Here is a 27,862-nt window from a genome sequence, read left to right as displayed (position 1 = left end):
TCCTCTTTCACCTTCATCAAGTGGCTCTTTAGCTCCTCCCCACTCCCTGCCATGGGGCTCACGCTAACTGATGAGGTTGATGCTTGGACATGCAGCTCCTCCTGTTTCAGGGAGCCCTGTGGTCCCACCATTCCTCTCCGATGAGAGCCAAGTGCAGCAGGAGGGGTGAAGAGAGGGGACTGTGGATTTCTGCTTTTTCTTAGCTGCGGGGACTGAAGGCCATGCAGCCAGGGGAGACAGGCAGTCCACCCAGGACCTTTCACCTCAGGGACCTCACCAGCCAGTGAGCACAACCCAGTCTGGGCAGCAGAACTGACTGATGGTCAGACTGGTCCGCCCACTTTGGGAGGAACCCAGGGCGTCCCCTGGGTGGACACGCTGATGAGCCTTCACCTGGCAGAGCTGCCTTGTGAGTCCAGTACCACGATGGCTTCCGTCAGACAGGGCATGCCCGTGTCTGCACCATCGCACTCGCTGATGAGCAAAGAACCAGAGCTCTCATTAGACGGGGTGGTGCCTGCAGGCAAGAGCCATCACCCCACCAGACGGGGTGTTCCCCAGAAGGAAGGGATTATGTCACCCCCCCCAGGGCAGGGGCCGAGCTAGCTTGTGCCTCTTCCCCGCCCAGCTCGAGCCCAGGCCCACACCTGGCTTCATGCTGAGCCCCCAGGTCCTCTGGCTGGGGGGCCGCCAGCCTGGCCACGGCCCTGGGTGGAGCCAGACCCTGGCTGCAAAGGGCACTGTGGCAGCTGGCACATGGGCGTGGGAGGTGCTGCTCGGGAAAGTGGGGAGGGGGCCTGAGCCCAACAGGGTGGTGCTGCCCCCACGGGCACGGCCTCTGACGGCCGCAGGGGGCGGCGTGTGCAGTGAGTGGCCTCAGGTGGATGCAACTGCTTCTGGCCCCAGGCCCCGGGCACGCGACTTAACTCTTCCGAGCCTGTTTTCCCATCTGGAAAATGGCCACGATGGCCGCACCTCCCTCCGAGGGGGTTATGGGGAGCAAGAGGGCACGGCCTGACCCCCCACACAACGTGTGCTCAGCAAACATCAGCTGCAGGCCCGTCCAGGATGGAGCTGAGGTGATGGGGCCCCCTAGCCCCAGCGCCCAGCTGAACCTCAGAAGGGGCTCCCCAGACCCCAGTTCCCTCCTCCTCTCCCCTCCACCACCACCCCCGCCAAATCCAGTGGCCTGTCACGAGCCTGGGCATCCGGCCCAGCCCCCACCACCGTCCTCACCCAGACTCCCACCCCCGGCCTTTGCACACACTGTTCCCTTGTCCGCTCCAGGGCCACTCCTCCAGGAAGCCTTCCCCGATTGCCTCTTCATTCCTCCATCAGTTTGTATCTTCTGGCCACATTCCTTCCCTCTAAGCCTGGCAACCATCTCCCCTCCTTGAGGGTGAGGACCAGAGTTGGTCCACCCCAGGTGCCCAGCACAGCGTGGGCCAGGGTGGAGAGAACTGCCTTTGGCAAATATTTGTGGCACCAGACTGTGCTGGGCATCCTCTGAGGCTGGAGAAGGAAGATGCTGAGAGACAGGCTCACGCCGGGGCCCGCCTCCTCCCTACCAGCCTTCGCCCTCACCTGGCACCTCCCACCCCGATGGTTCCTGGGACCTGGGCGGGCCAGGGCGCGGTGTGTGGGGCCAGCACAGAGGGGAGCTTTGTCCCCAGGCCCCCGTGGGGTTGCAGCCAGGAGGAGGTGGACTCAGGTCAGGGTCTGGGAGACACACAGAGGCTGGGGCAGAGGGGCTAGAGCTCCGAGCTAAGCCCTGCCCTCCTCTCTACCCTTCCCGCCTGCAACACCCTTACTTCCCCAGGGTTATCTCCTGCTCACCCTTCTGCCGTGTCACCTCCTCCAGGAAGGTCTCCCCGATTTCCAGGAGAATCTGATTGTCGTCCTCCGTCATAAAAAAATGACCAAAGCTAACCTTCATGGAGCTTTTACTGCCGCCAGACTTGGGGTAACTTCCATAACCACACCATTTTATTTACTCCTTAGAAGGACACATGAAGTGGTGGTACTATCGTCCCATTGCACAGATGAGGTAAGTGTGGCACAGGGAAGCTGAGATGCAGAACCAAGGTCTGAATCTTGACTGTCCTGCTTCTTGCTGAGCGCCGCAGAGCGGGGACCCCCTGTTGGAGGGTCTCTTCTTGCCACTGCGTCCTTACCACCAGGTATGGAGCCATCACGGAGGAAACAGGTTCAAGAACCCAGAGGCCCAGGAGGCTGAGCAGGGACAAGCCAGCAGATACAGCCCCCTGCGGCCTGGATCTCCCACACTCTGAGCCCTCAGGCCCACCTGGGGCCTGACTCCCATCCCTCCCTGTTCCCCAGAGCCTAGCATCTGGGGAAGGAAGACCTCCATAGGCCACCTGGGAGTACCGTTTACTAGGCCACATGCAGTGGACGGAGCAGGCCTGGGTGAGCCTGGGCCCCTTTTTGGGAGGTGGGGGTGCCAAGGGGGTGACGGGCAGTGAGGTAGGTGAGTCGCGGGGCTCAGGGCCTCTGAGAGGTGAGTGTCCACTGCAGCCCGTCCCCGGGCTCCAGGGAGAGCGGCCTCCGGCCCCAAGGAGGACAAGTCCCAAGTGGGGGTGACCGGGCCAGGGGCCGTTTTCCTGGAAGAGGCAGTCAGCCAGGGCTTCAGCTCACGAGCCTTTGGGGGTACTGGGGGGCGGCTGGGCTGGCAGTTCTGGGCTCCCCGGCGCCTCCCTGGCCTAGACCGGGGCGAGCAGCGCCATCACTGCCCGCTTCTCCCTTCCTGGGGCGTCGGGAGGCCCCGGGCACCGCCCCGCCCCCAGCCCGGGCTCGGCCGTCCCGTTCAGCTGGGGAGGAGCGGCTGGCGCTCGGACGAGGGGGCGGCGTGCCGGTACAGGAAGAACTGCACGGAGATCTGGGGGTCGACGTCAAGGCCCAACACGCGGAGACGGGCTGGCCCCGCCCCGGGGGGCCTGTTCAGAGCTGCTCCCCTCCCCTCTGCCCTCTCTCCCTGCCCCGCGCGCTGCCGGCTGGGAAGGGTCAGCCTGGCCTCCCGGCCCCTGTTTGTCCCCCTCGCCAAACCCCATTCATCTGCCAAGCCCAGTGCTGGGGTCCTCCTACCCCAGGCAGCCTCCTCTGACCCCAGCCCCAACATCTGGCCTTCCTCCCCTCCTCCAACACCCTAGGGGGTCCCCCAAGTGGCGGTGGCAGCGGGCAGGGATCTGGGACACTAGAGCTTAGCTTTTCTTCATCTGTCTTTGCACCCACCCCGAATGCCACAGACATTGAAACAAGGGCCATGTTTACTTCCTCCCGAAGGAGATCAAAGTAACACCCTGCCCGGCCCCCCGCCTGCAAACCCTCACTGAGCGTGCGCGGTGTGCGAGGGCCACTGCCGAGGACTTCCAGAGGCCTCAGCTCATGTGACTGCCCCATGACCTGATGAGACGAGATGGGGACATACAGAGTGCTCCGCATCACACAGGACACAGGGGAGCCAGGACTGGAACTCAAGTTTTTCTGTCTAATTCTCGTATGTCTCCAAAGGTGCAGCTTTCCTTTCTGTGGCCTGGGTGGGCTGATTTATGCCCTGTTCCCCAGGGCCTGTGCATAAACTGCTGCCACAAACATTCCTCCCTTGCCTTTGCCTCCCTAATTTCTTCTCTTTCAGGGCACAGTTCAAATGGCACTCATGGAGGCCTCTGCTGAGCTTCTAAACCAGGACAGCCCCCTGGTCACACACACTTAAGTTTTTCTCCACAGTGCTCGGCACCGCAATGAATTACTTATGATTACATGTCTCCTGTCGGCCTCCCCACTGAGCTGTAAGCTCCCCGAGGCAAGGGCCATCTGTTCTTGCTCATGACTGGATCTGGTACCTACAGGAGTGCCCAGCACATGGGAGGTTTGCCTCTTGAATGGGTGGACGGATGCATGGATGGACAGAAGGATGGATGGATGGGATGTGGATGGACAGAAGGATGGATGGGTGCACAGACGGATGGATGGACGGATGGGATGTGGATGGACAGAAGGACGGATGGATGCGCAGATGGGTGGATGGACAGATGGGATGTGGATGGATAGAAGGATGGATGGATGCACAGATGGATGGATGGATGGATTGATGGATGGATGGGATATGTGGATGGACAGAAGGATCAATGGATGGATGGATGGATGCACAGATGGATGGATGGATGGATTGATGGATAGATGGGATATGTGGATGGACAGAAGGATCAATGGATGGATGGATGGATGGATGGATGGATGGAAGGACGGCTGGATGATGGATAGATGGATGCACGGACGCTGACACGGTGTGCAGGGGAGGGTGCTGCAGCCCCAGCCGCCCCACCCACCCTCACAGCCTGAAGGATACAATGGTGTCGAGCAGCAGGACGCCCAGGCTGCCCACGAGCCAGGGCAGGTGGTGCAGCACGTAGCTGCCCTCGCTCTGGCCCTCCTCAGGGTTTTTGAACAGCACGCTCAGTCCATACAGCGTGTTCCCCAGCATCACCAAGGCGAACAGCGAGTACGAGATCCCCTGGGTCGACTTCCGCAGGAACTGGAGGCGGGAGAGGAGAGGGTCAGAGACCTCCAACAGTGTTCCTGTCTCTCTGGACCACAACTGTCCATGTGCCCGTCTGCCCTGTTACACTAAGCCGACTGCACAGGGTGTGACCAGCGCCCGACACAGGCCTGGGGCCCACACCGTCCCTTCCAGGGCCTGATTCCTCATCCCCGTTCCAACATCCTCGCCCAGGTCGGCAGGAGACCGGGGCTGCGCCACCCTGCCGGCCCCAAGCTGCCCGCTCCCCAGCCCCCTGCCAGCTCAGCTCAGCAAGCCCCCGTGGCCCTGGCTCCTCGTCTCCTCTTCTGCCTCAACCTCTCGCTCCCACCTGACCCCCTTCCTCCCCGGGGCACACAGGGGTCCTGTACCCTGGACAGCAGGCCGGCATCTCGTGTCCGTTTCCAGAGGCAGACACTGAGGCTTGGAGAACCGGATTCAGTTACCCAAGCCAACGGTGAGGGTGGGCCAGACCTGCTCCACGAAGACCCCGCACCCCCGTGCTCGTCCTTCACCCAGGGACCAAGCTGCCAGCCGGCCCTGCCCACGGCCCTGCCACCCTGCCCACGGCTCACGTTGGTGCGGATCTGAGGCAGCCGGGAGAACAGGTACAGCGCGCTGGACACGGAGCCGATGACAAAGCCAATGATCTCCTTTCTTGTGAAGGGCTGAGGGCGGGGGAGGCTGCTCGGTGCCCCGCAGAGGCCAAGGGTGAAGGGCGAGGGCCCCAAGCTCCCTTCTGGGGAGCGAGCCCCCCGACCACATGGCCATGCGTGGGCCCCCCAACCCCACTCCGCCCTCTCACGCCCGCGTCTCACCTTATTGCTCGGTTCCACAGACAAGAGTGTCCGCCCCTGGAAGACCTCCCTCGGGGCAGCCACTGAGCCAGCGGTTCTCAGCAGCGGGGTGGTGCACGCCACGCCCAGGATGAACAAGAGCAGAGAGTTGATGGGGGCAGACCCTGGATGTGAGCAGGGGGACGCTGAGGTGAGGGGTCTGAGCGCGGGCAGACAGACGGGGCTGAGTCCTGGCCTTACCCCTCAGTGGCTGTGAGACCTTGGGCAAATGACCTAACTTCTCTGAGCTTTCATCCCTCATCCGCAGAATGGGTATGACGAGACTACCCTTCTCCTAGGGTTGTAAGGTGACTCGGTGAGGGCGATGGGGGCAGGAAGAGGGTTACAGAGTATGGACATGCTCATGAAGCCCCGCCCCACGGGCCTCGGTCGTTTCCTGTAAAGCCGGGGATCTGACCCTGGGGAACACTTCAGGGCAGCGATGGGCTGTGGGCCGGGTGCAGAAGAGCAGCCGACACTGCGCTCGCTGAAGGAGGCTGTGCACACGACGGGGACACCCGTGTTCCTGCCCGGGCGTGCTCACTGCCCTTGGTTCATCAGGGGATCAGGCCGCGGTGGTCAGATAAGGCCAGGGGAAGCCTTCCTGGGGTTCGCTGTGTCACCAGCAATGGGACACTGCCTCCTCCCAGCCTCCCAGGCCTCCCCCAGGCCCCCGACACCCGGGGCCCCCCGTACTCACACGGAGAGGGGCGCTTCTTAAACTTGTAATAGAAGTACAGCGAGAGCATCAGCAAGTCGGCCAGGACGTAGTACACGGCCGTGTAGGTCTGCAAGAGGGGGTGGGCCAGGGCGCTGGCGGCAGTCCCAGGCTCAGGGACCACACGCCAGCACCGGGCAGCTCGGCCTCACGCCGGCCGGGTGAGCCTGAGCTTCACTGCTCGGGACTTCCGTTTGCAGGTCCAGAACGGAGGGGGTCGCAATTCCTAACCTGGCAGAGCTATACATCAGGTAGGGGAGGGCCTGGCAGGTGCCCAGCCGGGCAGAGGGAGGGAACACTGGCAGGGATGACCGGGCAGCACAAATGGGAAGTGGAGGCTACAGTCCAGCCTGACCTGGAGCAGTTACTCACAGTCCCCTTTGGGAAGACAAGAGGTTCCTGATCTTGAGTCTCAGCTCCACCCAGTCACAGAAGGGTGATAGCCAGGCTTCCCATGGGAAAAGCTTCCTCTTCCAGGGCCCCAGGCCCTGAAAGCTTCATCAGGATCTTAGCATCTCAGAGGTCAAAGACCCCAGCCATCCTCTGGTTTGATGTGCCCATTTTGTAGATGGGAAAACGAGGCCCACCAGAGGGCAGTGACCAGCCCGTTGTCATGTCAGGCAGCAGGAAGAGGGGGGCCCTCACTAGATGGAAGGATGCCTCTGCCATGGCTGTCCCTGGCAGCCCACCCTGCCGGGGGACCAGCCCACCTGCAGGGGCAGCTGGTCAGCGAGGAAGGAGCCAATGAGATTGCAGGAGTCTCCGCCGATCCAGCCCAGGAGGAACCACAGGGACAGGGCCTGGTCCATGTTGCCCGTCTTGCAGGCCTTGATGTACTGGCTGTGGGGGAGGAGGGAGACGTGGGTGGAGGAGGTAGACAAGGAGGAGGGGGTCGTGGGGGAGGAGGGGGTCATGGGGAGGAGGGGGGAGTCGGGGGGAGGAGGGAGTCAGGGAGGAGGAGGGAGTCATGGGGGAGGAGCAGGGAGTCGTGGGGGAGGAGGGAGTCGGGGGGGAGGAGGGAGCTGGGGAGGAGGAGGGAGTCGTGGGGGAGGAGGGAGTCAGGGAGGAGGAGGGAGTCGTGGGGGAGGAGGGAGTCGGGGGGAGGAGGGAGCTGGGGAGGAGGAGGGAGTCGGGGGGAGGAGGGAGCTGGGGAGGAGGAGGGAGTCGGGGGGAGGAGGGAGCTGGGGAGGAGGAGGGAGTCGTGGGGGAGGAGGGAGTCAGGGAGGAGGAGGGAGTCATGGGGGAGGAGGGAGTCGGGGGGAGGAGGGAGCTGGGGAGGAGGAGGGAGTCGGGGGGAGGAGGGAGCTGGGGAGGAGGAGGGGGTCGTGGGGGAGGAGGGGTCGTGGGGGAGGAAGGAGTCAGGGAGGAGGAGGGGTCGTGGGGGAGGAGGGGGTCGGGGGGGAGGAGGGGGTTGTGGGGGAGGAGGGAGTCGGGGAGGAGGAGGGAGACGTGGGGGAGGAGGGAGACGTGGGTGGAGGGGGGCGAGGAGGGAGATGGGGGTGGGGGGGAGGAGGGAGTCGCGGGGGAGGAGGGAGACGTGTGCTCAGAGCTGTGACACCGCGTGGGGGGTAAATGTGGGAGACCAGGGCTGGGGGGCGCCGCACAGGGTTGATGGGGGACCGACCCCGCCTTGGGTGGCATCCTCATGGGCCTGTCTTCGCCCTTCCGGGCTTCTCACCGGGGAATCCCTTCCAGCCCAGCTCTCTGGGACGTGCACCCTGCTACAGTCAAGGTGGGGTACAGATTCCCCCCAGAGCAGGCTCTCACTGGGACCAGGGCTCAGAGGGTCCCGAAGCTTTGTGTCCCAGAGACCCGGGGTTCTCTCTTCTATGAAGGGGTCTGGGGTGGGGGGTGGCGTGAAGGATGGCTGTGGCCGCTGCCCTATCTGCAGGGAGATGGATGATAAGATGGGCCAGACCTCGCCTGTTATCATCAAGGGCAGCAGAGAAGGGGCAAGGCTGCGGCTCTGTCTCACTACAGATGCCAAGGAGTCAAGTCCCTGTCGCAGATGGGCCTCTCTGGGGGTGGAAAGTCCAGGAACCAGGATTCATACCCCAGATCCCGGGCTCCAGCCCTGCTCTGAGTCATTCCAGAAGGGCCACCTGCCGCTTACGTTTCTCTTTAGTCGTCTGCATGTATTTAAATTAGTAAAAGGGACCACCTAAACAGGACCTCATCCCGATCGCTGGAGACAGAAGGCAGGACAGCTGGGCCGGCCCTGGGCCTCCCCCGCGTCTCCTGCCGCGTCTCCTGCCGAGCGCCCCACCAGGCACCTCTGCGAGTCCGTGCCCCGCAGTTCCAGCCTCCCCCTCAAGGACCTTTCTTTTCTTTCTCTCTCATTTTTATTTATTTTCTTGGTCACACTGCGCGGCCTGTGGGATCTTAGTTCCCTGACCAGGGGTCGAACCCAGGCTTCCTGTGCTGGAAGACGGATCTTAACCACCAGACCGCCAGGGAAACCCTCGAGGATCTTCTGAAACCCCCATCTTGCCAAACTCTTTCAGAGCCTCCGACTGTCTTTGGCAAGGACTCCCGCCCTCCCGAGCACATCCTGACCGGCCCCCAGGCCCACAGGCCCCCCGCCTCTGCACTCTCCTTCTCCAAACTTCGCCTCGGCAGACGGCCCGCCAGCCCTCCTCTGCATCCTTCAGGAAACTTCAGTTCCTCCTCAGGCCCTTCTCAGATGAGAGCGCTGCCGGCGCCGGCCACCTCCTGCCAGACTCAAGCCTGCTGAGGGACGGGACCGTGTCCAGCACAGGCCTGGCCCTGAGGAGGCCCATAAGTTTGACACGGACCCGAGTAAAGTCCCTCCCAGGACACAGTGACTTGAAGAGTCTCCATATGTCTCAGGGACAGCCATTCCGTCACTCTCACAAAAGGCTGAGCCGTCAGGAGAAGCAGGCAGGTGGCTGCCTTTCCATCCTTACCTGGGGCTTCTCCCAGGCCTCTGATGCCCCGTCCCTGGTTAAACAGCCAGGCACAGGGCTGACATCAAGCCCTGCTGGAAAGGAGATGCCTTAGCCCGCTCCTCGTGGCTTTGGGGACACCCTCACCCCAGGACAGGAAGCCCCACTCTTCCCTCCAGCGGTCACCCAGCTCTGGCCAGCTTGCCTCCTCAGGGCCACCGAGCCAGCCGCCCTGACCCCACCGCTTGCCAACACCTGGCACAGCCTCCAAGGCAGCCTCTCTGCCTCCAGGCTCTCCCCGGCCCTCTCACCCTCTTTCTCTAACGGGAGCTCTGCAGAGGCAAGGATGGGGTCGGTCCCAGCACATGTGGAGTGGCAGCTGGGACAAGGAGAGTCAGAAACACGTCAGGCTCCCAGCAGCGTGCGAGGACATAGGGTGCCGGTAGTCGTTTTAACACCTGAAGCTGGGACAACGGGGCGCCTCGTGCAGAGGAATGAGGTTGGACCCCTGCCTCACACCGCATACAAAATCCAGCTCAAGCTGAACCAAAGCTCTACATCAAGAGCTGATTTGTGATACCGTGATTTATAACAAGAAAGATATATTTTTGGTTTTCTTCCCTGCTCCCTACAAAGCTACTAATACCCCTGGAATGTCCTAAGGGTTGAGAGACAGAGAAAGAGAGAGAGAGGTGTCTTCTGTAGCGTTAACGAGGTGACTTTTGGAAAGCCTTTAGGTCGCCTGAGGATAAGGACCAACTGTGTGATCAGATGGTTAGGACCGTCTTTCAGGCTGGGGGCGGGGGCTGCCCTGCCCCCTTCACCACCTCCAGAGGGGGAAAGGCTGCAGAGTGAGCCCAGTCACTCATGACCAACGACCGTAATAAAGCCTCTATAAAGAGCACTTCGCTGAGTTCCGTGAGCCGCTCTAGCAAACTAATCGAACCTGAGGAGGGGTGGGGGAACCCCCGATCCACAGCGGGAGGTCCGAGCGCAGGGACAGCCTGGACTGGCCTCTGAAGTGGGGAGGAGAGAGCACTCTTCTGGGACTTGGAGGACTGGTCCTTAACCTGTGGGATCTGAAGCCGTCTTCAGGTGTAGACAGCGTAAGAGCTGACTGCTTGATTGTGTGGGGAAAAGACACACATCGGACTTGGTGTCAGACTTCGAGAAATCTATATAAAACTCTTAGAAGAAAAGATAAGGGTGAATCTTTTTTACCAGGATTAGGCCATCATTTTTTAGAAACTACACCAAAAGCACGGTGGTGCTAGTGGATGAGAATCCGCCTGAGCGCAGGAAACAGATGAGATGTGGGTCCAGTCCTGGGTGGGGAAGATCCTCTGGAGGAGGGCCTAGCAATCCACTCCAGTGTTCTTGCCTGGAGAATGCCCATGGGCAGAGGAGCCTGGTGGGCTGCAGTCCATGGGGTCGCAAAGAGTCAGACAGCACTGAAGCAACAGCACACACATACACCTCAAAAGTATGAGCAACGAAAGGAAAACCAGACAAACTGGACATCATCAAATTTTTGAAATTCTGCACTTCATGTGATACCATCAAGAAAGTGAAAAGGCAACCCACAGAACAGGAGAAAATCTTTGCAAAGTATACCTAGAATATATAAAGAACTCTTAAAACTCAACCACAAAAAGACAAATAATCCAACCGAAAAGTGGGCAAAGAATCTGAATAGACCTTTTTCCAAAGACAACAGAAGGTGGTCAGGAAGTACATGGACAGCTACTTAACATCACCAGCCATCAGGCAAACACAAATCAGAACTACAGTGAGATACCACTTCACACCCCCTAGGATGACGATAATCAAAAAGACAGACAATAACAAGTGTCGATGGAGATTCAGAGGAACTGGAACCTTCATATGCTGCAGGCGGGAATGTATAATGGTGCGAGCACTTTGGAAACACAGTCTGGCAGTTCCTCAGAAGATTAGACAGGACTTCCCTGGTGATCCAGGAGTTAAGAACCCACCTGCCAATGCAGGAGATGCAGGTTTCGTCCCTGGGCCAGGAAGATCCCTCGTGCCGTGGGGTGATTAGGCCCGCACACTCTAACAAGAGAAGCCCTGCGATGAGACGTCCACGCACCTGGACTAGAGAGCAGCCCCGATCATGACAACTAGAGAAAGCCTGCACGCAGCGGCCAAGACCCAGCACAGCCGAAAACAAATCAAAAAGCATTTCACAGATGGAACACACTCACCAAGCGACCCAGTACACCCATATACTCGTAGGCATACACCCAAGAGAAGTAGACACACATGTCCCCACAAGAACCCATACGTGAACCTGCAGAGCGGCCTTAATCATACTGGCCAGAGCCAGAAATCACCCACGTGTCTATCAACGGACGAATGAACGAACAAAATGTATAGATGTACAACACACTACTGTTCAGACGAGAAACAGAATGAAGTGCTGGGGCTTCCCTGGTGGTTTAGGGGTTAAGGATCCGCTTTGCGATGCAGGGGATGCAGGTCTGACCCCTGGTCGGGCAGCTAAGCTCACGCATCACAACCAAGACCCAACACAGCCAATCAAACAAATTAAAAAAATAAAAATAAATATTTGTTAAAAAGGATGAAGTGCTGACACTCGCTACGTACAACGTGGAGGAACCCTGAAGGTGCGCTGAGCGAGAGAGGCCGGTCACAGAAGGCCACACCGCGGTACGAGCGCCTCACGCGAAGCGTCCAGAGCAGTTGCGTCTAGAGACAGATGTGGACCGGTGGCTGGGCCGGGAGCTTTAGAGGGAAACGAGGAACGGCTCGTTTCTTTCCGGGTTTCTCTGCAGGGTGGTGAAAATGTTCTAAAACTGGCTGCGGTGATGGTGACGCAGCTCTGCAGATACTAAAACTGTGAACAGATACACGTAAGCGGGTGAACTCTACAGTGCACGAATGATCTCTCAGTTAAACCGCTTCTCTTTCTGCCAGAGGAGAAAGAGCATAAAACGTCCTGAAGGTGGAGACTGCTCTTACACTGCAGGGCCCTTGATGACCTTTCTGGCCTCACCTCTCCCTGCCCCCCTGCCCCCTTACTCCCTCGCACAGTGTGTAAAGGCCATGCTCATAGCAACCCTGTGAGGTAGGGAACAGTATTCTCATTTTACAAACGAGAAAACTGAGGCCCAGGGCAGTGAGCGGACTTACCGGTCCCGCCGGCTTGGTGTTCCCCAACCACAGCAGTGGCCACGCTGTTTTGTAATCGCGGCGTGCCCTTCCCCAGACGGTCTCAGGACAGAGGCCGAGCTGATGCGCCCCAGCCCTCCACTCCTCTGCCTCCTCTCTGACTGGCTGTGCAACTCAGAGCCAGTTACTTAACCTCTCTGGGTTTCCAGGAAAGATCAGATAGGAACTGTACGTATTTCACAGGGTGGTTATGGAGACTGTTGTTCAGTCGCTCAGTCGTGTCCAACTCTCTGCGACCCCATGGACTGCAGCACGCCAGGCCTCCCTGTCCATCACCAACTCCCGGAGCTCACTCAAACTCGTGTCTATAGAGTTGGTGATGCCATCCAACCATCTCATCCTCTGTTGCCCCCTTCTCCTCCTGCCTTCAATCTTTCCCAGCATTAGGGAAGACTCATCCAATGAGTGGGCTCATCACATTAGGTGGCCAAAGTATCGGAGCTTCAGCTTATGAGGATTAAATAGGGTGAAGATATGTCAGGTTCTTAGAAAAGAGCTGGGTACGGGGGGAACTCAGTGAACAGGTGGTATGATTATCATCTGCATGTCAGCATGGCTGAGCTCTGGGTGAGGCCTAGAGAGGGGCTTGCTGTGAGGCCCTCTGGGGGGGCTGGAAGTCAGTGAGTGGGGCTGGGGGGGCACACATGGTGTGAGTCTGGAGAGGCTCAGGGCCAGCCAGGCATCCCCTCCTCGGGGCAGCCCCCTGCCCACCCCATGCCACCCAGCCCCAGTGCTACTCACGGGAAGGTGGATGCCGCGAAGCAGAGGATGGACAGCAAGCCCAGGCCCACACTGGCCTTGTCCCAGCCGTCCTGGGCGCACTCGCCGAGCACGTCCCATATCCACTGGCTGGAGCCGTTGGGGCAGCTGGAGAAGTTGGAGGAACCCAGCTTCACCCAGACCATGGCTTCGGAGGGACGAGGGGAGGGAGCCTTGTGCTGAGGCAGGAGACGGCTCTGCGGGAGAAGAGAGGGACCTTCAGCCTCAGGAGGTCCGGTCCTCGCTGTGGTCCTGCCACTCTAAGCCCACCCCAGGCTTCCTGCCTGGCCCTGACGGAGCCCCTGAACCCCAGGACACAGTCAGGACAGACATCAGAGTGGCCACACACTGGCTCTGCAGTCAGACAGGTGCGTGCGAGTCCCCGCTCTGCCCGTGAACGCCACAACTTCAGGCAAGCCGCTCCGCCTGGCCATGCCTCAGTCTCCCCATCTGCAGGATGGGGTGATGACAATGCCTCCCCCACCCCATATACTCGTGAGGGTTCAGCGAGTTCGTAGATGTAGCGGGAGGATGGAGCCCTCAGACAACGCCGCCTGTGTTCTAGCTCTTGAACGTTTCCATAGTTTCCAGCCTTTCCTTCCTGTAAATCGTGCTGCGAGGGTCTGCTGAGACCAGGTGCTCTAGACACAGCCTCTCGTTTAAGGTACGGCTAGGGACTTCCCCAGGGTCCCAGGGGCTAAGCCTCCATGCTTCCAGTGCAGGGGGCCCGGGTTTGATCCCTGGTCAGGGAAGTTCCACAAGCCACGTGGCCAGAAAAATTAAAAAGTACGACTGTCCTGGGACTTCCCTGTTGATCCAGTGGTTTAGGACTTGGTGCTGTCACTGCTGGGGCCAGGGTTTAATCCCTGGTTGGGGAACTATCCCACGAGCCACATGGTGGACCAAAAAGAAAAAGAAAAAGAAAGAGTATAGTTGTCCGCCTTATACTGGTCAGCTGAGGCAAGCAGCAAAGAAGGGCCAGGTGGGTCCAGGTCACACAGGTGGCTGGAACTCAAGCGTGGCGCTCCCAAGCCACATTCTCCCAGCAGCCCGCGTGTGGGGGGAATCTGCTGGCAAGGAGCCGGGAGCCACTTCCCTGTTTTCACCGCCACCAATGCCAGGAGCTGGCGGGCTGCAGGGCCAGGTAGGGAAGTCCCCTCCAGGTTTCTGTCCCAGAGCAGTCACTGCTTAAGTGACAGTCCCAGGGGAGGGAGAGGAGGCGGGGCTGCCGGAGCGTCTCTGCTGGGCAGGATCAACCCCTGGTCGCTGAGCAGTTCGCCAGCTCTAAGCTCAGCACCATGTAAGCTTTTCCGCAGTTTGCTGCACACCAACTTCCCTCGTGGCTCAGCGGGTAAAGAACCCGCCTGCCAATGCAGGAGACACAGGAGACACGGGTTCAATCCCTGGGTCGGGAAGATTCCCTGGAGGAGGAAATGGCAACCCACTCCAGTATTCTTCTCTGAAAAATCTCACGGACAGAGGAGCCTGGCGGACTACAGCCCAAAGGGTCACAAAGAGTCATATGCAACTGAGTACACACACACACACACACACACACACACACACACACAGCACACACACACACACACACACACACAACTCTGTGAAGCCGGGGCTACTGATACATCCGTGAGGACCCAGGAGAGCGACTTGCGGCACCACACTTCTGTCCCTGGGCACAGCAGCACCCTCGTGCGGTCTGCCAGGGCTCCCCAGGGTCTCCTGCAGCCAAAGGCAGGCTTCCCCTTTTCTCACTGCACTCAGAGGGGCTTCCTCACCGAGGATGAGGCCTTCTCTAGTCACTTTCAGTTTCTGTTGGTGTCAGAAGGCCCAAGATCCTCAAAAAACGACATCCGTAGACAAGGCTACAGACTCAATCCTATGTCCTTCCTGCCCCCAAGTTCGTGTGTTGAAACCTACCCTGCAGTACGATGGTGTTTTGAGATGCAGCCTTTGGGGAGTATTTAGGTCGTGAAGACAGAGCCCTTATGAATGGGATTAGTGCTCTTATTTAAAAAAAAGAAAAAAAGGCCCCAGGGAGCTCCCTTGCCCCTTCTGCCAGCCGAGGACCCAGCGAGAAGACAGCCATCAGTGAACTAGGAAGTGGGTCCTCACCAGACACTGACTCTCCCAGCATGCTGACCTCAGACTTCCCAGGCTCCAGAACCATAAGAAATCAACATTTGTTTCTAAGCCACTCAGACCATGGTCCTTTGCTACAGCAGCCCGAATGGGCCGAGATACCCTGCTGGACCCTGGAACTGCTGAGGCCTCGGCGATCAGGGAGCAGCAGGCACGGAAAGGAAGCAAGTTCGCTGCTTTTCTCGAGAGGCTCCAGGCTCTCAGCGCTAACGTGACTTGCCAGGGGGCCCTGGAGCTGGGGGTAAGGGCACTGCAGGTCACTGCCCGGCTGGTTCTCACCACAGTCCCCCTGGGGCCCCGCAAGGGGGGCTGAAAGCCTCGTCCCGTGCCTCAGTGGCCCACCTTGAGCTTCAACACAGCTGAGGTTGGAGCCGTCTATCTTACATCCAGCCACCAGTGCCTGCAAGGCCACCCAGGTTGACACCCAGTCCAGGTAGGAAGGGCAGCACCAAAGGCACCTCAAAATCAGTCCTTTTGCTCCCCAACCACCCTGCCCCTGGATCGCCTCCTCCACCCTCTTCTTGTACAGTAGAACCCACACACCACCGCAGGTCATCAGGGTAGGACACCGCCATCCTCATTAACTCCTCTGCAAGGGGAACACTGTCCTCATTTTAAAGATAAGGCTGAGTGGCCTTGCGCAAGTAACCGTCTGAGTCTGGGTATAAAATGAGGAAAACGATGCTCACGCTTTGGAGTTGCTGCACCGATAACACACACACAAAGCTCTTGGCCCAGGGCCTGATGCCACAGGAGCGACAGAAAATGAGAGACTAGCCTCTCAAGCACCCCGAGGCCACTCTCACCCCGTCTTTTCACCAGGTGAGTGAAGAAAGAGGGGCCTCCCTGATGGCTCCGTTGGTAAAGAATCTGCCTGCAATGCAGGAGACCAGGGTTCAATTCCAGAGTCGGGAAATTCCACTGGAAAAGGGACTGGCTATCCACTCCTAGAAAGAAAGAAGGTGGAGGGCTTCCCTGGGAGCTCAGTGGTAAAGAATCCACCTACCAATGCGGGAGACACGGGTTCGATCCCTGGGCCGGGAAGAGCCCGCATGCCGCAGACTAAGCCGTGCACAACTACTGAGCCTGAGTTTGGTTTGTTGCAATGAGAGACAGCCTCTGCGCAGCAGTGAAGACCCAGACCAGCCAGAGCTAAATAAGACAGACAATAAACTGAAAAAGAGGGGCCACTGCAGTGAGAAGCTCGAGCACCGAACTAGAGAGTGGCCCCCAATGGCCTAACAGTGAAGACCCAGCACAGCCAAAAATACAATAAAATTATTTTTTTTAAAAAAAGGTAGACACATGCCTGGTGAGGGTGGGGGGTGTCTTGAGGGATGTACTTGGGCTCACAGGGCCCAGGGCCCTGGGTGGGTGGTCCCCTGTCCATGCACGGGGCCGTGTGCAGCTCGAGGCTCAGGACACACACCTTTGAGACACACCTGAGCCCCGAACAGAAGGCGCTTTCCCCTGAGGGCCGCTGTGCATAGCGCCTGTCACTCACAGGTTCTGATCCAAGTAGGAAGCCAGCCTGGGCCTACCTTCTGGCCAACAGCACCGAGTGAATGGACGTCCAGGGTTGACACAAAAGTTGCCCAGGTCTGTAGGTGTGATGAGGACCACAATAGGAATTTTTTTTTTTTAGAAGCTGTACTTCAGGGGTGCCTTATCGATGTTGGTGGTGCTTTTAATGTTATTGAAGCATAGCCGATCAGGGGTGCCTGTGAGCATGAAGGCCGCATGTTTGAACTTCAGGATCCGTGAGGCTGGGCTGGGGAGCAGGGATATAAGAAGCTTCCCCAGCAGAGTCCGAGCCCTCGGATTCTGTGTACAGGATCACACCTGAAGAACGGCGGCCCTGGAAAAGGCATCCCCTGCAACAGCCAAGCAACTCTTCCAGATCCCAATCTGAGCTGCTGGCCACTGAAGCTGCCTTTATCTACCAGATAAGTTCAAATGCCTTGAGACAGAGCTCCAGGGCACTCCAGATGCCCCTCCCCATCTCCTGTCCCTCCCTCTGGGCCTTCAGAGGCTCATCCCAGGTCTCCAGACTTATGTCTAGGCTGTCTGCTCCCCCAGGCTTCTCCCTCATCCTGAAGGGCATAATAAAAAGACACTAAGACCAGTTCTGGGACTTCCCTGGTGGCTCAGTAAAGAGTCTGCCTACAGTGCGGGAGACCTGGGTTCGATCCCTGGGTCAGGAAGATCCTCTGGAGAAGGAAATGGCAACCCACTCCAGTACTCTTGCCTGGAAAATCCCATGGACAGAGGAGCGTAGTAGGCTACAGTCCATGGGGTCGCAAAGAGTTGGACACGACTGAGCGACTTCACTTCAAGACCAGTTCTAAACTGTCCTCTCAGTACAGAGGGGCCTCACAGGAGTCGCTGGACAGCACCTGTCATCTCTTCCTCTGCCCTCCTCCACACGCCAGAAAAATGCTCATCAGAGTCCTCAGGGACCGCCGCTTTTAAGCTCACTCCTCTCTGTCATCCTAGTTGGGAAACTTATTCTTAGAACCTAGACACAACAGCTGCACAGTAAAGGTTCAAAAAACAGCAAGAGACAGTCAGAGAGGGAGGTGGGGGCAGAGAGAAAGGAAGGAAAGAAGGGAGGAGGGAGAGAAACGAAGGAAGAGAGACCTAATCGTCAGCTAACAGGTTGAGAAGAAAGCTCTCTGGAACTGACCTGCCTGAGGACCGCTAGAGTAGAATCCCTGGGCAAGCGACTGGGCCTCAGAGTTCCAACCTGTAAAACGGGGAATGATGTAAGCATCCACCTGGGAGGCTAGCTGCAGAGTTACATGAAATAATCCAGGCAGAGCGATCAGAATGGTGCCTGGCACAGATTAAGCACTCAGCAGAATATGGAGGGATGGTGTTATTCCCTTCTGGCTGAAGCATTCCCCTCCCCACCCCCCCACCCCCAGAGTCCCTGGCAAACAGCAGGCTTCAGCAAGCGCTGAATAGACAAGACCACGCTAGTCCTCATCCTTCCGAAGGCAGACTGCCCATGTAGGCACTTTGGAAACCTGTCCTAGGGATGGGGTAACAGGGAGCCATCTAGGCTCCCTGCAGACTTGGGGCGCATCTGAGCGGAGGAGCGTCCCGGCTAGGGGCTACCACCCATTCCAGCCTTCCAGGTCCTCGGTCACAATTCCCTTCGAGTGACTCAGCCCAGCACGGGGCCGCCTGTTTAGCGAAGATAATCGCAGGGAAGCCGCTGGGATCAGCGCTCGTTCGCCACAAGGCCCTCTCCCCTGGCCCGCCCTCGGGGAAAAACAAAGCCGTCAGAACAGAAGGGGCCAGTCGGCCGGGATCGGGAGATAAACAACGGACCCAGACCCTAACTCTGTGCAAGGCTGGCCGGAGAGGTCGTGATGGTCGCTTCTGATGGGGGAGAGGGTGGGGAATTGGACCCCAATTCCAGTCCAGAAAGCCTGGCTCGAGGATCTCGCGCCCCAAGGTGGGGGCAGCAGCCCCCAGGGCCGTCCCAGAGCTGGAGGAAGGTGTTGGAAAGATGTGGCAGCGAAGGCCCGGGGTTCCTTCCCTGGCCCCTCGCAGCCCCAGCCTCAAATTCGGCTTACCGCGTCTAGATCGTCCGCACCGCCCGGCTTCTCGGTCCTCCGGCTTCTGTCTGGGTCAGCTGATCGGAGGCCCCGCCCCGTTCCGCCTCGCCCCGCCCCGCCCCGGAGCTGCGTGGCTCCGCCTCCCGAGCGGTGCTCATGGCGGGGGCGGTCCCTGGAGGCGTGACCAGCGAGCCGGGCGTGCGGATGGGGCGGGGTGACGCCGGGCCCCGCCCCAGCGGCGGGTGGGCGGGGCCGCAGGCGCCCCAGCGCGCAGGCGCCGGCCTCATGCTGAGGACCTTGACTCGCGCGGTGGGCCGCGCCTCTGCCCGCTGCTCTCGTAGTCCCCAGCAGCCCGGGGCGCGCACCGCCGCCGCCGCCAACGCCATGTCCCGGTCCCCGCGGGCCGCCTCTGGCTCCCCGGCCCGGCCCGCTACCGTGCTGGGCACCATGGAGATGGGGCGCCGCATGGACTCGCCCGCCAGCGCCGCGGCCGTGCGCGCCTTCCTGGAGCGCGGCCACGCTGAGCTGGACACGGCCTTCATGTACAGCGACGGCCGGTCCGAGAGCATCCTGGGCGGCCTGGGGCTCGGGCTGGGCGGCAGCGGCTGCACAGGTAACGCCCGGTGCCCCGACCGCCTGTCCTCACCCAGCCGCGTGCCGCGCGGACCTTTGCGCAGGACGCCCACCCGACCCAGCCATACCCCCGCAGCGGCCAGGGCCGGCACCCCCGTCCGCTCCCGGGGCGCCGACCTCCCCTCGCCGTCCCACAGCTTTGTGGATCCCCCGCTCGCTCTTCGAGCTCCGTGCGCATCCAGTCCGGACAGCTGAAAGCGCTTTATCCAGACCACCTTCCCCTCCGCTCTTCTGGGGTTGCAACTCGGTAGCCCCCGAGCCTTACCCGAGCCTAGTCTAGTCCTTGCCTTCCTATCTCTGTTGCTTTCTTGGTGCTCCTCTCTGCGGCACTGGTCTCCAGCGCTGTGCCCTAACCCGCCTCCTACCCTGCCGGGTGCGCATAACCGGTCCCCAGGCGCTCTGCCTACGCCCCTCTCCTCATTGCCTTCATTGCCGGTGCGCCCGCTCGAGCTCCCTTTTCTCTTCCCTTTTCTTTTCATCAGGACCTAGACTTCGTTCATTTGGCAGTACCCCTGGCTCTCCCACTGTGAGCTCCAGCATTGCTCCTGGCGAGGCTGGCAGAGCAGGGGTGGTGGGCTGAAGAGTGGGGAGGTGTGAGAGGGGGTAAGGGCTTTCTGTCCACTTCTGTAGCCCCGTGCCAGCTTCTTATGGAGGTATAACCCGCCTCCAGGGAGCTCGTCGTCTAGTGGGGAAGGCGGAAGCAAATGATGGCAGAGGAGCCTAGAAGAGGAAGCACTTTTAAGGGAGGAAGGCATGAGGGGCCCAGGAGGAGGACCTCAGAAAGGCTCAGAATGCCCTGGAGCTGGACCATCGAGGACCAGTTGTAGTTTGCTGGGCAGAGAATGAGAGAAAGGGGCGTAAGAGGTGGAGGGCATAGCTGTGCCAGGCCTGGTGTGTGGAAGAGTGGCCTGGAGGCAAGTGTGGCTTGAGTGATGTGTGTGTGGACGGATGGTCCCTCATTGGCCTAATGCCATTGGACGTGCCTTCTGTTTCATCCTGAGGCTCTTCCTTCCCAGCCCTTGTGGGTGGTGCCCTCTGGGTTCTCCTTAGATTCACAGCTTGGTGGATCTGCAGGAACTGGGAATGAGCATCTCAGACCCACGCTGTAGCTCACCTGGCTGCCTCTCTTGGCTAATGAAAATCTGGTTCTTGAACTGTTTTTTCTCCCTCCGGCCCTTCCCCGCTTCCTTCTTTGAGGCCAGGTGCTCACTGAGTCCAAGTCCTCACGTTGGCCCCAGGCAAAGTTCACACCAAGAATGCAGCAGGGGGAGTGACAGATGTGGGGATGGAGAAAATCTGGACTGGAAGCTGAGGGACTTGGTCCTCCCCTCTGAACCACCGAGTTGGCTTTGCCAAGTGTGGAAAGGACAGAATCCAGAGAGCTGGCATTCTTTTCATTTTCGTTGTTTGCTGCGTTGTGAGGCTGAGGCCTGGGTAGTTCCCAACCAGGGATCAAAATCCGTGCCCCCTGCAGTGGAGGCACGGAGTCCTACCCACTGGACCACCGGAGATGCCCCAGAGGGAAGGCATCCTTCACAGCACTTCCAAGCTGCTTGCGTGACAGAGCACTCCCTTGTTCTGCTGGGGGTGGGGGTGCCTCTACAGTGAGGGTGGGGTGCGTGCCTCCAGGAGTCTAGAAGGGAGAGGCCGCCGCCACTGCCTCTGCTCATCTCACCTTCCACCTCTCTCTCAAATGCACCTGCCAGGGGCCATGTTCCGCAGCTGCATCTCTTTCCCGAATTCTTGTCGCAGCTTGTATACTTGTTCCATCTCCAGGCGTGTCTGTCTGTATGGCCAGAGTGAACGCAGCTGACTAGTTCAGTCAGGGAACCTTTGAACAATGGATGGGAATTGAGAAAACCCTTTGGAATTGGGTCTGGGCCCCCTTCTCTTGCCTCACGTCCCGGCGCTCCCTGCCTGGGGCTTACGCTCTTATAACTCAGTATTCAACCGACTGTGCTTTCTTGCCTTTGCCCCAGTTCCCACCCTCTGAAACGTGCTTCCCACCCTTCCTTGGTGGCTGGGACTCTTTAGAGACTCAACTTCGGGGGTCAGGAAGCTCTCCCTGGAATTCCTCAGTTGGACATGCAGGTCTGCTCTGGCCTCTACTGTGCTTTCCTGTTTAACATCAGCTTCTAGCCTGTGAGCGCCTTGAGGGCAGAGATGGGAGTGTGATTCATCTCTGCATACTTGGGCTCTGCCCCAGGCTCACCAGCCAGCAGCTGTGACTAATGGCAGCAGTGAACTTTAGGAGCTCACATGAGACGTTATTTAATCCTCATGCTGTCCTTACGAGGACAGATCCATTGTTATCACCCTCATGTTGTAGATTAGAGAATTGAAACTCAGAGAATTTAAGTAATTTCTCCAGAGTCATGTGGCTAGTAAGTGGTTACATTAATCATGACATTCTTCCTGCAAAGCAAAAATTGCAACCAAGGCCAATCCCTGGGAGGGAAAGTCCCTGAAGCCTGACAGCCTCCGGTCCCAGCTGGAGACGTCCCTCCAGCGGCTGCAGTGCCCCCGAGTCGACCTCTTCTATCTGCATGCGCCGGACCACGGCACCCCCGTGGAGGAGACGCTGCGTGCCTGCCACCAGCTGCACCAGGAGGTGAGGGCGGCCCCGACTCCCCACCCTGGCCTGTCGGTGCCCAGAGAGCAGAGGCTCTGGGGCTGCCCCAGAGCAGAGCAGGGGACGGACCCCACGCCCAGGGTCCCAATCTCTGGGACTGGCGTTCTGGGCTGCGGGGGAGTCTGACCATGGCCTCTCCCCCGCAGGGCAAGTTCGTGGAGCTTGGCCTTTCCAACTATGCCGCCTGGGAGGTGGCCGAGATCTGTACCCTGTGCAGGAGCAACGGCTGGATCCTGCCCACCGTGTACCAGGTGAGGCCCGGTCTGCAGAGGCCCGTCTCCAGGGCACCTGCGACCCCAGGTCCGCTTGCGCCCCCTGCCCTCTCCAGAGCAGCCACTCCCCTGCTCCCAGCCTGTAGACGACCCCCGGGGGGCCATCAGGCTGACCACGGGCGCCCGCCCTCAGGCCCTAGCCCCTCTTCCTTCCTGCTTCTGGCTCTGCGGTCAGCCCAAACTCGCCTCCCCCTTCCCCCTGGCAGGAGTGCCCAGGCGTCACTTAGATACCTCTTCCTCTGGAGGCCTTTTCTGACAGCCCAGTGGGTCCTCCAGTCTCCAGACCCCACCTTTATGCATTGAGCGAGCATTTCTGAGAATCCGCCGTGATCACAGAAGCCGCCTCTATGTGCTCATCTGTCCTGTCTTTTTTGTTTGTTTGTTTGGCTGCCTCGGATCTTAGCTGCCTCATACGGATCTTGCATTGTGTCCCATGGACTCTCTAGTTTCGGCTCTCAGGCTTAGTTGCCCGACCAGGGATCAGACTCGGGTCCCTTGCATTGCAAGGTGGATTCTTAACCACTGAACCATGAGGAGAGTCCACTCCGCTTTGTTTTTAACTCGACTCTGACATTTCTTGAAGCAGAGAGCTCACCAGATCCACGTGTGTTTGAGAGCTCAGGGTCCAGCCCACGGTTGGTGCCTGCAGATGTGTGTGGGATGGCAGAGCCAGGCCGCCGTCCCTTCCTGGGGCCCAGCACCATCTCCCCATCCACCAGTAGTGACTTTGGAAACCATGTGGAGTCCTGGGGGTCTTGACCGAAGACTTTGAGAGCAGGCTGGGGCTCCCCGGCCAGGCCCCGCTCAGCTGGCCCTTCTGCCCGCAGGGCATGTACAACGCCACCACCCGGCAGGTGGAGACAGAGCTCCTGCCCTGCCTCCGGCACTTCGGACTGCGGTTCTACGCCTACAACCCTCTGGCTGGTATGGGCTGTGCGGGCACAGGCTCCCCTGGGCGGGAGGGCCTTCCTGACCCCGTTTCTGCCCCTTCCTGACCCTGGAGAAGCCTGGCCCCAGACCTGGGAAGGGGAGGGCTTTGCCAGGACCTCCGCCCATCCTGGTTCCCCCGCCATCACCCCCACTTCCGGTCCAGGCGGGCTCTGGGGGCAGTGCCTGGGGGTCTGACTGCAGCCTTCCCGCAGGAGGCCTGCTGACCGGCAGGTACCAGTATGAGGACAAGGACGGGAAACAGCCCTTGGGCCGCTTCTTTGGGAACAGCTGGGCAGAGGTCTACAGGAATCGGTGAGCTGGGGGCATCAGGACGGGCGGGGTTGGAGGGTCCCCATAGTTTGAAAGTGGGGCATCCCTGGGGCTGCTTTCCTTTCAAGGCCTTCCCTTGCTGCCTGGACCTAGCTCTCTTGATTCCTGGAGGAATTAGGAAACCCTCTGTAAGGCTTCGTTTTATTTTCTTGGGACCTCCATGAGGAATGCCGACCCCTGGGCCTTATGGCCAACCTTCCAAATCGTAACTCATGCCTAAGAAGTGCTGATCACCTGCCAAGGGGGAAAGACAGGGCTCCGGGTGGAGGAACAGGAGGCCTGGGGCCGGGCTGTGCCCCTGTCCTGGCTTCCTGTTACTCCAGGTAAAGTAAGGGCGGATTTGAATTCTTAAAGAGTAGAGACATCCTTGAGGTCTCTGGTGAGGGAGCCAGCGTCCTGGGTGGTTCTGTTGCCCAAAAAAGCAGGAGACCCCCTGCTTGAGGGGACCCTGGCCCCTCCGTGCTACAGGGGCTCCCTGGGTGGACTCTTAGGCAGTGGCCCCCTGTGTGACCCTGTGGTCCTGACCCCGTGCTACCATCCCCTCCTGTCCAGCTACTGGAAGGAGCACCACTTCAAGGGCATCGCCCTGGTGGAGAAGGCCCTTCAGGCTGCGTATGGCACCAGCGCCCCCAGCATGACCTCAGCCGCCCTCCGGTGGATGTACCACCACTCCCAGCTCCAGGTAACCTGTCCCCGCCCCTCCCCGTCCCCACCATCCCTGGACGCCCTGCCCCTGCTCTCTTTGAGGAGCCAGCATGATTTCTAAGTCGTTTTTCCCTCTGAAATCTCTCTCTGGTCCAGTTCTCAGGCAGCCTTCCTGTTCTGGGTAGCTGCCCAAGAACCAGGCCCTGTCGCGAGGGCTTTACAAGCATGGATTGAACTATTGCTTAGGCCTGATGAAGTGGGATTATTCCAGTTTTATCAATGAGCAAACAGCTGTGAACGGGAGAGAAAGTTATAGTCACGGACTTGATCTACAGCCCGCTGGTCCTGCTCCTCTCGGGGTGTGGGGGTTCCCTGTCTTTGGTGTCCCCTGTCTTCCTGGCTAACACTTTTCTTCAGCTGTAGCCATACACAGTTGCATAGTCCCTGGCATGTATACAGCAGGTTTTCAATAAATGGGAGTTAGGTGCTTTGTGTAATTTCTCATTCCCATAAGCACAGTGAAAACTGAGATCTGAGTCTTGGGGGCTAAAAAGGTAAACCGAGTTTACTGCTGATGTCAGAACTGGACTCTAAACTGAGGTCTGAATGAGGGTGCACGTTGCGTCAGCAGGACAGAAGAAGGCGGGTTCGGGGTCACACAGTTAGGGTCCTTGAAGGCACCGTGAGTGCTTTGTACAGCTGTGTAGGTGTAAAGAGTATGCCCAAGCCCAGGCCTTGGCAGGGGCTGGGCGGGGGTGTGTGACGGGGTCTCTGCGGGGCATCAGTGTGTGACGTCTGGCCGTCTCCCCTTGCAGGGCGCCCACGGGGACGCGGTCATCCTGGGCATGTCCAGCCTGGAGCAGCTGGAAGAGAACTTGGCGGCCACTGAGGAAGGGGCCCTGGAGCCGGCCGTCGTGCAGGCCTTTGACCAGGCCTGGCGCCTGGTCGCCCACGATTGTCCCAACTACTTCCGCTAGGCTCCTACCCGGATCAGGCGCCGAAGGTTCCTTTTCTGTCGCCTCTTCTGCTCTCTCCCTGGCCGGTCTCTGCCTTAAGCTGACTTTGCGTGGTCTTTCTCCATCGTCTGGATCCACGGTTATTTTTCTAGACCCCTGCCTCACTCCCAGTTGCCTTCACGATGCATAACGCCTTGGGCTGAGGCCCTTGGGCATTTCCCGTCTGAATAAAGCCAACACTAGACCTGCCTGTAGCCCAGTCATGAGCGGACCCCGCAGGCTTCTCTCCTCAGCTGCTGGGACTTGTCCCCTCCCTGCCTGGGCCTTCCTGCCTGAGGGGTGGACCCTCGAGCTGGAGCCACCACGGGGCAGAGGCGGCGGGGGTGGCTGCAGGCAGCCCTCACGTGCCCACGTGACAGAGGGAAAGAGGGCCGTCCACCCTGCGGTGGATTTTCTCTCTGAATTATCTCACTGAATACTCAGAAAGGGAGTAATTTGGACAAAAACCTTCCAAGAAGGATAAAAACCCCCAGGATGCTGCGGGGCATTTTAACGCACAGTCGCCTCATCAGCGACTCTCCTTTGCTCCCGCCTTCTGCTCATCCTCAGATTCTCCACTCTGCTGCTGGGTCTCCTTCTTGACGGGAGTGGCATTGGCAGTCAGGAACCCCACTTCCCTCAGCAAGTCCCTATTCCGCGTAGGAAGTACCCAAGACTGGAGAAGAAACGCAATCCCAGGCCTAGTGGCTGCTGTCTGAACATGCCCAGGGCAGAAAAATCACACCCTGGGCGAGGGGTGGGGCGAGGGGTGGGTCGTGGGCCAAGCAGCAGCAGGTGGTGAAAGGGGCTCAACTGGGAAATTCAGACGAACCCACCAGTCAAAGACTCTTTGTTGGACTTCCCTGGAGGCCCAGGGGTTAAGAATCCATCTGGCAGGGGACATGGGTTCAATCCCTGGTCAGGAAGATTCCACAAGCTGTGGGGCAAGTAAGCCCATGTGTTACCCTTGTACCCTAGAGCCGTGCTCTGCAACAAGAGGAGTCACCCCTCTCCACAGCTAGAGAGAGCCCGCGCGCAGCGCCAACGCCCGGCAGTTAAAAAGGACGCATTTGAATCAGTTCTAATGAGCTGGATGAAACTGGAGCCTATTCTACAGAGCGAAGTAAATCAGAAAGAAAAGCACCAATACCATATACTAATGCATACATACAGAATTTAGAAAGATGGTAACGATGACCCTGTATGTGAGACAGCAAAAGAGACACAGAGGTAAAGAGCAGTCTTTTGGACTCTGGGAGAAGGCGAGGGTGGGGTGATCTGAGAGAATAGCACTGAAACATGGATATTACCATATGTGAAATAGATCGCCAGTCCAGGTTTGATGCATGAGACAGGGCGCTCAGGGCCGGTGCACTGGGACGACCCTGAGGGATGGGATGGGGAGGGAGGTGGGAGAGGGGTTCAGGATGGGGGACACACGTACACCCATGGCTGATTCATGTCGATGGATGGCAAAACCACCACAATATTGTAAAGTAATTAATCTCCAATTAAAAATAAAAAAGTTGAAAAATTGAAAAATAAAATTTTAAAAATAAGAAAAAAAAGGGACCCAGCACAACCATAAATAAATAAATTTTGAAAAGAGATTCTGTTCAAAGGAAGGTCCTACTCACAATCTATTAATGAAAGGAGACACACACCCTGCAAGTAAAGTCTTCCAACAAAGACACCCTCCTCTGTCTTCACCTATAATAAAATGGATGCTTCCCCAAGTGGGGGAATTACCCTCCTCGTATTATTAACTATTTTGGTTCTACCAGTTTATTGCTACCAACCCATCTCCCTCCACCCTCACGCACACATGTTCAGTCATGTAGCCGCACGGACTGCAGCCCGCCAGGCTCCTCTGTCCACAGACTTTTCCAGGCAAGAATACTGGAGTGGGTTGCCGTTTCCTTCTCCACCTGCTCATATTAATCATAATATAAAAATTATTGTTGCACAGCAAACCACCCCAAAATTCTGTTGCTTAAGATGACAAAATCTGAAACACCTAAGAAGATTCAGTGCAATTTCTATCAAATATCTTAAAAAGATCAAGTACAAAACTATAGTCTATTTTTTAAGGAAGAATAATAGCTCTTCTGTGCTGATGCACCCCCTGCCTTAAGGGAGGAAACACAAAACCTGAGAGGTTTATGCTGAGGTGGAGGGAATGTTCTGTAAAATTCTGTGGCCTGTTGATAAAGGGATTGGTACTGTGACCTGAAACTGAACTCACCATGAGAACTTCAGAGGATGTCGTCTCTAAAGTGCAGTGGCCGTTCCCTGACTAAACTCCATAGTTTGATAAGTGCATGTGGAATCTGTTGAGGCAGTCTGAGCTCGGACTCAGACACAGAGTCCAGACACAGAGCATTTTGGAATGGAGTGAGCTTATTAAGAGCAAGGAGCAGAGATACCGAGGGCGCCACGAACCCAGCAGGGCGGGTCGACCTCCTGACGGGCCAGGGAGAGCTGAGGGGCTGCTTCAGAACGCTGGGCTGGCTCAAGGGGGACCCGAGGCTGTTCCTGGAACCCACCTACAAAACCTCTGGCCAACTCAATACAGTAATAAACAACGAGGGTCACGCACCCCGACTGGTTACTTTTCATCCCAAGAATACAGTTTGCTTTATATTTGCAAATCAATCAATGCTGCGATGACATCAATCAGTTCATGTTAGTCAACTCTATTGGTCAAAGGTTTTTGTAGGTAGGTTCATG

General features: G+C 58.5%; 2 protein-coding genes and 1 long non-coding RNA gene across 12 annotated transcripts; 1 reads left to right on the top strand and 2 right to left on the bottom strand.

Moving 5' to 3' along the window:
• Nucleotides 1–1,964: 1,964 nt before the first annotated feature.
• On the bottom strand, nucleotides 1,965–22,775 carry SLC66A1 (solute carrier family 66 member 1). 10 transcript variants are annotated; one of them, XM_086325417.1, is made up of 9 exons: nucleotides 22,464–22,775; nucleotides 20,443–21,159; nucleotides 12,970–13,184; nucleotides 6,820–6,949; nucleotides 6,092–6,179; nucleotides 5,374–5,516; nucleotides 5,131–5,223; nucleotides 4,367–4,552; nucleotides 1,965–2,896 (listed from the first exon to the last, which is right to left on the bottom strand). In XM_086325417.1, exons 3-9 carry the CDS (start codon nucleotides 13,131–13,133, stop codon nucleotides 2,825–2,827), a joined length of 876 nt encoding a protein of 291 aa, XP_086181543.1. In that variant the 5' UTR covers nucleotides 13,134–13,184; nucleotides 20,443–21,159; nucleotides 22,464–22,775; the 3' UTR covers nucleotides 1,965–2,824. The 10 variants fall into 10 exon arrangements, with proteins under 10 accessions (XP_086181543.1, XP_086181507.1, XP_086181533.1 ...); XM_086325381.1 differs by lacking the exons at nucleotides 20,443–21,159; nucleotides 22,464–22,775 and adding exons at nucleotides 17,816–17,875; nucleotides 18,714–18,765; XM_086325407.1 differs by lacking the exons at nucleotides 5,131–5,223; nucleotides 20,443–21,159; nucleotides 22,464–22,775 and adding exons at nucleotides 17,816–17,875; nucleotides 18,714–18,765.
• LOC147377276 (uncharacterized) lies at nucleotides 11,827–12,298 on the bottom strand. The gene is made up of 2 exons (XR_015136475.1): nucleotides 12,190–12,298; nucleotides 11,827–11,893 (listed from the first exon to the last, which is right to left on the bottom strand). It is a non-coding gene; the product is annotated as an uncharacterized LOC147377276 (long non-coding RNA).
• Nucleotides 18,837–25,341, top strand: LOC147377274 (aflatoxin B1 aldehyde reductase member 4). The gene is made up of 7 exons (XM_086325364.1): nucleotides 18,837–19,308; nucleotides 21,752–21,939; nucleotides 22,107–22,211; nucleotides 23,060–23,156; nucleotides 23,375–23,474; nucleotides 24,045–24,174; nucleotides 24,953–25,341. The coding sequence occupies exons 1-7, from the start codon at nucleotides 18,852–18,854 to the stop codon at nucleotides 25,112–25,114; spliced, it is 1,239 nt and encodes a 412-aa protein (XP_086181490.1). The 5' UTR covers nucleotides 18,837–18,851; the 3' UTR covers nucleotides 25,115–25,341.
• Nucleotides 25,342–27,862: the final 2,521 nt, after the last annotated feature.

The sequence above is a fragment of the Bos grunniens genome, chromosome 2 (genome assembly GCF_055505025.1).
Source record: "Bos grunniens cultivar Pamir isolate PY7600 chromosome 2, Bosgru_T2T1.0, whole genome shotgun sequence".
NCBI lineage: Eukaryota > Metazoa > Chordata > Mammalia > Artiodactyla > Bovidae > Bos > Bos grunniens.
This window is presented reverse-complemented; position numbering and strand designations above follow the sequence as displayed.